This window comes from Panthera uncia, chromosome E3 (genome assembly GCF_023721935.1).
Source record: "Panthera uncia isolate 11264 chromosome E3, Puncia_PCG_1.0, whole genome shotgun sequence".
Lineage (NCBI taxonomy): Eukaryota > Metazoa > Chordata > Mammalia > Carnivora > Felidae > Panthera > Panthera uncia.
The window spans coordinates 16969011-16979039 of record NC_064815.1 but is presented as its reverse complement, the minus strand read 5'-3'; the positions used below and the strand labels follow the sequence as shown (position 1 = coordinate 16979039).

General features: G+C 57.5%; 2 protein-coding genes across 7 annotated transcripts in view; both read left to right on the top strand.

The window, feature by feature from the left end:
* LOC125928034 (keratin-associated protein 10-2) overlaps nt 1-4329 on the top strand; it is a 7638-nt gene extending 3309 nt beyond the window's left edge. For 2 of the 3 annotated variants that reach the window (XM_049638564.1, XM_049638562.1), the window contains 2 exons: nt 3563-4091; nt 4245-4329. In XM_049638564.1, the coding sequence (XP_049494521.1) occupies nt 3563-3676 (114 nt within the window). In that variant the 3' untranslated portion in view covers nt 3677-4091; nt 4245-4329. Of the gene's footprint in view, nt 1-3562; nt 4204-4244 lie in introns of those variants that run through there. The other variant, XM_049638563.1, reaches the window with a different exon arrangement.
* Nucleotides 4330-4595: 266 nt separating this feature from the next.
* Nucleotides 4596-10029, top strand: ALDOA (aldolase, fructose-bisphosphate A). 4 transcript variants are annotated; one of them, XM_049638560.1, is made up of 9 exons: nt 4596-4618; nt 7180-7306; nt 7387-7598; nt 8199-8253; nt 8385-8545; nt 8901-8984; nt 9103-9277; nt 9440-9639; nt 9725-10029. In XM_049638560.1, the coding sequence occupies exons 2-9, from the start codon at nt 7195-7197 to the stop codon at nt 9818-9820; spliced, it is 1095 nt and encodes a 364-aa protein (XP_049494517.1). In that variant the 5' UTR covers nt 4596-4618; nt 7180-7194; the 3' UTR covers nt 9821-10029. The 4 variants fall into 4 exon arrangements, with proteins under 4 accessions (XP_049494517.1, XP_049494516.1, XP_049494514.1 ...); XM_049638559.1 differs by lacking the exon at nt 4596-4618 and adding an exon at nt 5673-5858; XM_049638557.1 differs by lacking the exon at nt 4596-4618 and adding an exon at nt 6825-6980.

Here is a 10029-nt window from a genome sequence, read left to right as displayed (position 1 = left end):
GGGGGGGGGTGGGGGGAGGGGCGGGAGGGGTTGCCCTTTGCCCCTTCTGTCAGTCTGGGCCTTTCCTCCCTGGTCAGACCCATGAGGATGGAGTGAGGAATTCTGGACCTGGAGACCTCAGGGCCTGATCTATCCAGCTTCAGCCAGAGCCAGGAAGGAAGGATTCTAGAATGGCACAGGGCAGGGCAGGATCATTCTGTCCTTGAGCCGTCTCTGTACGAAGTATAGAGTGTCTGTTCTTCAGTTTCCTTATAGTAACAAGGACCACAAATATTACAAAGCTCTTGCCTACTTTATAGCTGTCCGAAACTGAGGCTTACGGAGGCTTGAGTGAGTCACCTGAGGCCTAGGCCAGGACACAAACCCAGGTGTCTTTTCCTTTCTGGGAGACAAACCTGCCTGCTCTGCCTTCTTTCACAAGCATGTGGCAAGGATCTCATTCATTCACTCATTCATTTATTCATTCACTTATGTATTCACCTACCAAAGATTTATGGAGTCACTGTTGAAGCCCTGTGCCAGGCCCTAGGGGCTCAGCAAAACAAGCTGGACACGGTCCCAGCCGCACAGGGCTTCTATTCGAATGAAGGGCAGAGAAGAAAAAGTAGGCAGTTATGCTAGACCATGAGAAATGAAGTCATACAGCGCAATGGTTGGTTCTCAGCCCTGTGTGTGATCAGAGGCACATATGAGACATAGAAAACCACGCGTCCAGGCCCCACGCTCAGTAGGTCTGGGATGGGATTGGAGTTTGTGAATTAAGAAAAATTTTTTTAAATGTTTATTTATTTTTGAGAGAGAGAGATAGTGCGAACAGGGGAGGGGTGATGTGAAGCAGGCTCTGCGCTGACGGCAGAGAGCCCGACGCGAGGCTCGAACGAACACATGAACCGTGAGATCATGACCTGAGCCAAAGTCAGACTGCTCAACCGATTGAGCCACCCAAGTGCCCTGGATTTTGTGCATTTTTAACAAATTAATTAATTAATTAAACAAACCCTGGGGCACATCAGGGTTAAGAACTATTGTTCAGGGCAGTGCCTGGGTGGTTCAGTCTGTTGGGCGGCCGACTCTTGATCTCGGCTCAGTTCTTTTTTTTTTTTTTTTTTAATGTTTATTTTATTTATTTTAAAAAAAAAAAAATTTTTTTTTTCAACGTTTTTTTTATTTATTTTTTTTGGGACAGAGAGAGACAGAGCATGAACGGGGGAGGGGCAGAGAGAGAGGGAGACACAGAATCGGAAACAGGCTCCAGGCTCCGAGCCATCAGCCCAGAGCCTGACGCGGGGCTCAAACTCACGGACCGCGAGATCGTGACCTGGCTGAAGTCGGACGCTTAACCGACTGCGCCACCCAGGCGCCCCTTATTTATTTTTTTAAATGTTTATTTTTGAGAGAGAGAGACAGAATGCGAGTGGGGGAGGGCCAGAGATAGAGGGAGACACAGAAGCCGAAGCAGGCTCCGGGCTCCGAGCTGTAGGCACAGAGCCCAACACGGGGCTCGAACTCTCAGACCGCGAGATCACGACCTGCGGCAAAGTCGGCGCTTAACTACCTGAGCCACCCAGGCACCCTCGGCTCAGTTCTTGATTCAAGGCGCACCCCCACCCCACCCCACCCCGCCCCCACCCCCGGTTTGCCTCCATGCTGGGCGCGGAGCCTATTTAAAAACCTGGGGGAGAGAACGGGGACAAGAGTATCTGCCTGCCATTGAGTGTTCACTGTGTACCAGGCATTGTGCTTGCCGCCATGAGCCTATGAAGGAGGCATTATATTTGGATGAGAAAACTGAGGCTCAAAATATGAATTAGCCAAACCTGGGCCTGAATTCGATTCACATCCGGGCCTGAGCGCTAACCACTAAAGATGGCTGGCCTTCCCAAAATCAAAGTGAGAGAAATCGAAGCGGAAAGAGCCTAACACACAAGGGTTAACGGTCTTGTGGCATTCTTGCTTAATGTACTGAAGTAGCAGATTCCTTTGAGAAGCCTCATGGCTGCTTGTGAGAGTCGAGAAATCCATTAGACAGTTATAAATGACTAGCTGTAAACCCTTCCAGTGGACAGAGCCCAGAAATACTTTTCATACCCTCTCCTCTGAGGTGATGGCAATGGAGCGTCTCTCAGCCACCGGTCCTGTGTAGGGAGTGACGGTGTGGTCCTCCAAAAACCCACAGAGCCCACTTCATGCCCAGACTGGGACTCCCCAGGGAGGCCCCAAACCACCCCCAGCATCAAACACAAGGGAACCACTTCAGTCTCCCTTCCACCATGACACCTCTGGCCTCCTTCTTGAGAGACAATTCTGCTGGCACTACACCAGCCCCGTTCAGACCCCTGTCCTTGCGGCGGGCAGATCCCCTCCCCTCACCGCAGCCCCTACTGATATCTGATCTCACCAGTCATCTGACACCGCACCCCCAAACCTCAGCTGTTTGAAAGGTCATTCCCCTATTCCTGGCTTGGCCTGGTGTCTGACTGAGCTGTGCAACTGTGACTGTCACTAGCTCTGCCTCAGGCCTCCAGGAGCCAATCTCCTGTCACATCCTGGGTGTGTCCCACCCCAGCCACTTGGCCTGACTCCAGTCCATGCGTGAAGCAGTCACACATCACCCTTGTCACAGGGCAGGAAGGGAGACCTAGGACAGTTCTCCGTTCTTGTCACTAAGGACATGCTGTTCCTAGTTCCCAAGAGACAGACCCTTCTGATTTCCCTGAAGCCCTCTTCTTTCTTCTTTGCCCAAAGAGGGGGAAATGATTTGATTTATCCACTCACTCAACATTCATTTGTTTCTCACATACCTACTGAGCACGAGTACCCGTGCTAGGCCAGTGGTGACATGAGATAAACTGTCCCTGTCCCAGCAGACCCAGAAGGAAGCTGGTATTCCTGGCATTGGTGTTGAGGGGTATCCCCCTCTCTAAGCCTCCATTGCCTCGTTTGTAAAGAGGCCCCCTGTGCAAGGTTCTGATACATAAAAGAGAGGTGACTCTGTGTGAAACACTAAAAAATTTTCTTAGATCTGTACATTACCATTCTCAAAGACAATTGAGATTTTTTAAAAGTCATTCATGAATACAGTCTGTGCCTTGCATGGAGCAGGCGCTCAGAAATGATGAACGAGATCCTACAATCTGGTCTCATGCCAAGGACGAAATTCACAAAACCAAGCCATTTTCATCATGGACAGAAAATGTGTGCTTTCCCCGGTCTCCTGGCTTGGAATTGAATGAGGCCACAAGGATATAGTAGAATCCTCTTGGAGCTGAACATTGGGACTTAATCAAACAGGACTATTTGGTCCTCGGTCTCCTTGTCTATTAAATAGGAAGAAGGAAAGAACCGCCTGAACTCAGTTGTTTGGAACACTGCCTCCTTGCTGATTTAATAGCACAGGGAATTGATTTGTTCCCAAGAATGGTAGACGGTACCCTCTGTTCCACTGGGCAAATGGGACTCTCCAGGCCTCTCTGTTCCCTTCTCCCCTGAGAGGGAAACAGCGTAGGGCACTGGTCACCCTTCCTCCTGCCCACCGCCCTCACCCCTTTCTCCTCTCCCTCAGGGTTGGGCCTCTCGCTGCCCTCGCTGCTGCCCACTCTGCGACTGTGCCTGTGCGTGCCAACTCCCTGACTGCCAGAGCCTCAACTGTCTCTGCTTTGAGATCAAGCTCCGATGAGGACCCGGAGTCCTTGCCCTTTGGGGAGCGGCCAACCTCCTGGGCCCACATGTCCCTTTCCCTGAGGGGCCACTGGACACCTTTCTCTAGGCCACTGGAACCACAAATGGCCTGCCCAGCTCATCAGCCCGGGAACCAGCTGTGGAGAGCCTGGCTTCCTGCAGAGCAGGACTCAGAGAGCCCTTGGCCCGCTGGACTGCAACCCCTTTGGGGGGCCAGGAGGGAGAGGGGCTAGTGCTCCGGCAGGTGCCCCTCCCCGCCTCGCCTCCTCCCCACATAAACTGTTAAAGTTGAAGGTGAGGGTGGGAGACACTGCTCACCACAGACCACATTATGGGACAAACTTGAGCCTTGAGCGTCAGGATATAGGGGTACCACAACCACACCTTGTCCACGGACTCTTGGTTATTTTGAGGTGAGTGTAGTGCCTGCAGCTGCTCTCCCGCCAAAAGCTTGGTCTCCTGAGAATCACAACAGCCATCATCAGGGCCCAGAGGGGAGGGGGTTGAGAAGGAGGCAGAGAGGGCCACAGATCTGAGTCCCCTTTCCTCTCCTTCCCTCCCCACAGATCCCTGGCAAAGATTGATTTCTCTTGACAACCTTTGAGGGCCTCAGGCTGGATTTCCAAGGAAGAAATTTCCTCAGATGGACGGGTGAGTGGGCAGGGGCCCTCCCCCTGCCCCCCAACTAGGGCAGGCCCAGAGCTTCCTCCCCCTTCTCTCACTTTAGGCCCCACGCTGGCCTGAATGTCAGGGGCTTCAGGTTTCCCTAAATATAGGACCCTGCCAGGGGATCCGTGGCAAGGAAAGGGCAGGGGTCACCGGAGAAGGTTGGGGACATTGGCTGGGGGGAGGGCAGGAGCTGCCTTATAACCCAGCCCAGGAGCGGCCTGGCTCACTCGCTGCTGACCAGGCTCTGCCCGCTCCTTCAGCCTCCTCGCAGGTGGGCGCCAGCAGGACGCCGCAGGGTTGGGGTTGGGCCTAAGGGGTCCAGATTAGGAGGGGAGGCTTGGCTGGTAGGATGAGGGACTCGGAATGTATCTGGGGGCTGACCGGCTAGGGACAGGTTTGAGTCTGGAGGGGGAAATCAGGTCCCAGGGAGACGTTTGCGCGGGGACTGTGGCACTGCATCTCCAGACTCGCTTGGGCGAGCGGCGGCCGGCCGGTTCCGCCGCAGTCTGGCTGTGGATGGCGGCGGGGGCCGCAGGCGGGTCCGCCCCGGCCCGGGCGGAGAGGGCGTGCGCACGCACGGCGAGGCCGGTCCGCCGCGGCCGCGAGCCCGACCCGGGCGGCTGGGGCGCCTATACCGGCGCGGGCGGGCCACCCGGAACGGCTGCCGCCCGGCCTCCGCCCCCCGCCAGCCCCGCCGCCCCGTCGAGTTCCTCCCGGGGCAGCCACTCGCCGCCCTTTCCCCCCCGCCGCTCTTCCGCCTGGGCTGGTGACCCAGGGAGGGGCGGCCCCGCGCGCCAGAGCCCGCAAGTCGAGCCTGCAGGCGAGGCCGGCAGACGCCCAACCTCCGGGTTCTGTTACAGTGTGACACACGCTGCATCAGCGCAGGCCGGAAGCTGGGGCTGCCCCGCGGCCGCGCGACTGGGCCTAGACGGGGAGGCTGAGCCTCCGTCCTTTCAGGCTCTTGCACCCACTTGCCCCCACCTCCCTTCCCATCTCCTCCGGGGCCCCTAATCGGCTGAGTCACGGCTCCCCAGAACGCGCCAACTGGGGGGAGAAGGGAGACGGGGGGGGTGGGGGGTGGAGAGCCCAGGCGACCCGAAGGATGTGGCCCGAGTCACGTCCTAGGGGGCCGGGGGGTGGCGGGGGGGGGGGGGGCAGGGATCGTGTTCTCCTAGCGCTGTCCCCGCCCAAGCGCCGCCTCCGGGCTTCGCCTTTCGGGGGCGGCCTCTCCACCGTTCCTCTCCTGCAATTGGACGCCAGCGCTCTCCCGGCCCCCTTCAAGGGAAAAAACCCGGCGGAGGCTGGCGCGGTGCCTTTATAAGCCCGGCGCCACCTCCCTGCTTCCCGCCCCCTGCGCCGCCCCCTCCGGAGCCGAGTAGGCTGCGTTCCGCTTGGAACGCGCCGCAGAACCAGGGTGCTGGTGACGACTGCCGCGTTCGCTCCCTCAGTCCGCTCGCCGGCCCGTCGCCCTCCACCGCCGCACCCCGCAAACCCGCCCCCTCCCGTGCCAGGTGAGCGCCCCTCGCCGTGTGCGAAGGTCAGGGACCCTGGAGAAGGATCCTGGGGGCAGTGGCCGGTCGGGTCGGAGCCCACCCCCATTCCCCCGTCCCAGCATCTCCCCGCGCCCCACTACCTCCCACATACATGCTCCCAGCCCGGACTCCTCAACCGTCTTCAGCTTGAGTTTCCTTGGTTTGCTGCGCAATGCAGCGACTACGCGCGCTGAGTCATGGCGGAGGAGGAAGCAGGACGAGATGAAGGGCCATTCCTTTTCTCCTTTTCTTGCTGGGATCCCAGGTGCAAAGGATTACGGCCCCTTTGCCTCTGCGGTGATCCTAAGAGGCAGCGAGGGGGTGGGGGCCAGCTCGTATACTCTCAGGCTTTCCGAAAGCGTGGTTGGTCCCTGCCCTGGGAGGTGGGACCCCCCTGGCGAGGAGGGGAAACCCCTTGGAGGCGCGTGCTGCTCAGTTAACACTTTCCGTGCCTTTACTTACCTGGTGACCTTGATTGTGAGCCTGGAACAGCTGCAGCCGGGCGGGCAGACAGGAGCATTTTCAGGGGAAGGGGTGGGGCCGCTCGCCTCTCTACAATTCTCTTACCCTGTATGAGCAATGCGATCGGTAAACCTTACCCCGTTCCTCCCCCTTGGGCTGGGCTTCCTCTGCTGCCCTTTCCTGGGCTTCCCGTTACCCTCCTGCCCTTTTTTCTAACACCCTTTTCCTAAGGCCCTCCCCCAACCCTGGGAGGAGAAGCTTGACCTTGGGATGTCCTTGAGGCTTTGGAGCCTGGGCCGGCCCTGGAATCTTGGGTGGATCCCGTACAGCAGTCAGAAGATCTGGGTTCTAGTCTCAGCTCTGGCCCTTGGTTTCTGTGGGACTTGAAGCCCAGAGCTTTCCCTTCTCTGGGTCCTTCTGTTGGGCCCTCTGCCTGATGTGCGACCTCTAAATTCTAAAATACTCCGGTTCGGTTCTGCTTCTAGGCAAGGTGACCCCATGGCAGAGCGCAAGCCAGAAGGGTCCAGCTTCTACATGACCTGTCTGTCCATGTCTCTGGCCTATTGCTTTACCACAGATGCCAGTACGCAACCCCACCCTAAGGTGGGAAACACCCAGCAACAAACAAAGTTAGGGAAGGTACAGGAGGCAGGCCTAGTACAGGGAAGTTGGGTGTAGGGGAGGCTTGGGCACAGGAAGTGCCCCAAGACCTGCCCAGTGTGGACTAGGGGAGGGTAGGGAACCTTTGTCCTGACCTCCAGGCAAGGGGCCCTGCTTGTGGGGAGACCATGGGAAGACCCAGCTAACCATTCCTCCCCTGTCTGCCTCCTTTGGCCAGGAACTGACCGGCACCATGCCCTACCAATACCCAGCGCTGACCCCAGAGCAGAAGAAGGAGCTCTCTGACATCGCTCACCGCATTGTGGCTCCGGGCAAGGGCATCCTGGCTGCAGATGAGTCCACTGGTACGGGCAGGACACAGTGGAGGAGGGCCCAGGGTTGAGGGTGACAGGCTGATCCTCTTATTTTTATACGATGCTCCTAGGGAGCATTGCCAAGCGGCTGCAGTCCATCGGCACCGAGAACACCGAGGAGAACCGGCGCTTCTACCGCCAGCTGCTGCTGACTGCCGACGACCGTGTGAATCCCTGCATTGGGGGTGTCATCCTCTTCCATGAGACACTGTACCAGAAGACAGACGATGGCCGCCCCTTCCCCCAAGTCATCAAATCCAAGGGCGGTGTTGTGGGCATCAAGGTGAGGGGGCTGGGTCTCAGGATATGAGATGGATCTCGGGGAAAGAAATCAGAGTGGCAGGCCGGGGTGGGGGTGGACATTGGGTTGGGAGCCTGGAGACGTGAGTGGAGTCTGCCCCAGGCCACCTCCGAAGCATGTGTGAGAAAAGCCAGAAACATATGGGAACTGCTTGGCTTCTTTTTCTTTTCTTTTTTTAATATTTTAGTTAAGTAATCTCTATACCCGGTGTGGGGCTCGAACTCACAACCCCAAGATCGAGAGTCACATGCTCCCCCCGTCTGAGCCAGCCAGGTACCCCTGCTTGGCACTTTTCATCCTCGTAACTCCAAGAGCAAGGCGTTTCCCTTGTACAGACTAAGACCCAGAAGCTCAAGGCAGTGAAGTGTCTGGCTCGCAGAGTTAGTAAGTGGTAGCAGTCCAGGCTCTGTCCAGTAACCTCCCCGTGTATTTTCCTTCCTAGGCCCAGGTATTGTAACTAACTGAAAACATTTGCAAACCGTGAGGTATCACTTAAGATTAAGTAAAGTGAGGGGCAGAGTGGAGTACTAGAGGTCACTCCTCCTGTCTTATATTGTTGCTGCCCCCCCCCCGCCCCAACAGGTGGACAAGGGCGTGGTACCCCTGGCAGGAACGAACGGCGAGACTACCACCCAAGGTGAGAACCGTTCTGCTCCCTGCCCTACGGACTGACTCACGCAGGCCACCAGCCCTCTGGGTGCCGAGGTTGAGTGGGGAGCCGCCTGCCCCCTCCTCTGCTGTGCTCTGACGATTCTGTTCCCTCTCCAGGGCTGGATGGGCTGTCTGAGCGCTGTGCCCAGTACAAGAAGGACGGAGCCGACTTTGCCAAGTGGCGCTGTGTGCTGAAGATTGGGGAACACACCCCCTCAGCCCTTGCCATCATGGAAAACGCCAACGTGCTGGCCCGTTATGCCAGCATCTGCCAGCAGGTGGGCCTCCAGTTCCCCAGCAGGCCACCTCCCACCTCATTTGGTTCCAGAGTGTCAGCTAGCCTGCCACCCATCTGCCAGGATACGTACCTCCCCCAGCGCAGTTGTTCTGGATCTTCCCCAAGCATCAGGCTCGGGCCTGTGGAGGACACTCGGGGGTTCTGTGAGCAGAGAAGCAGAATAGGGATTGTGTGGGTGTCTTGGAGGAGATGCCTGTTCCCTACAGTCTGCTGAGGGCCGTGAGGCCATGAGTCTCTGTCATCATGGAGATAAGATCTTGGCTGATAGCTGTGGAGAGCTATGGGTGGGCTTCAGCTTAGAAGGCCTCAAGGCCACCCTGTCCCTCACCCCACAGAATGGCATCGTGCCCATCGTGGAGCCCGAGATCCTCCCTGATGGGGACCATGACTTGAAGCGCTGTCAGTATGTAACCGAGAAGGTAAGTTCCCTGCCTGCCTGGGCAGTATGGTGGATAGGTGACTGGGCCAAGGGCTGTAGGACTGACCCCTGTTCCCCCCGCCTCGATCGCAACCGACTTTGGCCCTGCTCTGCTCTAGGTGCTGGCTGCTGTCTACAAGGCTCTGAGTGACCACCACATCTACCTGGAAGGCACTTTGCTGAAGCCCAATATGGTAACTCCAGGCCACGCCTGCACCCATAAATACTCTCATGAGGAGATTGCCATGGCAACCGTCACAGCTCTGCGCCGCACGGTGCCCCCCGCTGTCACTGGTGAGACCCACATCCTCATCTTGACCTCTGGGAGGTAGATGAACTGTGCCCACAATCTTTACGCCCATTTGGTCTGACTTCCAGCTCAGCTTCTAGGGGCTCCTACCAAGCCCTGAGTCTCTGACTATATCTGCTTCCCCCCCTTCACCCCTTGTTCTACAGGGATCACCTTCCTGTCTGGAGGCCAGAGTGAGGAGGAGGCATCCATCAACCTCAACGCCATCAACAAATGCCCCCTGCTGAAGCCGTGGGCCCTGACCTTCTCCTATGGCCGAGCCCTGCAGGCTTCTGCCCTGAAGGCCTGGGGTGGAAAGAAGGAGAACCTGAAGGCTGCCCAGGAGGAGTATGTCAAGCGAGCCCTGGTAAGGATGGGGGCAAGAGGCGGGCGGGGTGCCGGGGCAGACGGGATTCTGATAAGACCTCACTCTGGCTCCTCTCCCCTCTTAGGCCAACAGCCTCGCTTGCCAAGGAAAGTACACCCCAAGTGGTCAGGCTGGGGCTGCAGCCAGCGAGTCTCTCTTCATCTCTAACCATGCCTACTAAGCGGAGGTGTCCTAAGGCTGCCCCCTCAACACTCCAGGCCCCGTCCCCTCCCACACTCACTCTGGAGGAGGAGACTTCACCCAGGGCTCCAGGCTGCTCTTTGCCATCACTTTTGCCTCCCATGTGACATTGGTGTGTGGTGTCGTCTGTATATGCTAACTCCACTGCTCTTTCCAGCCCACTGCCAATAAACATCTATTTAAGGGGGA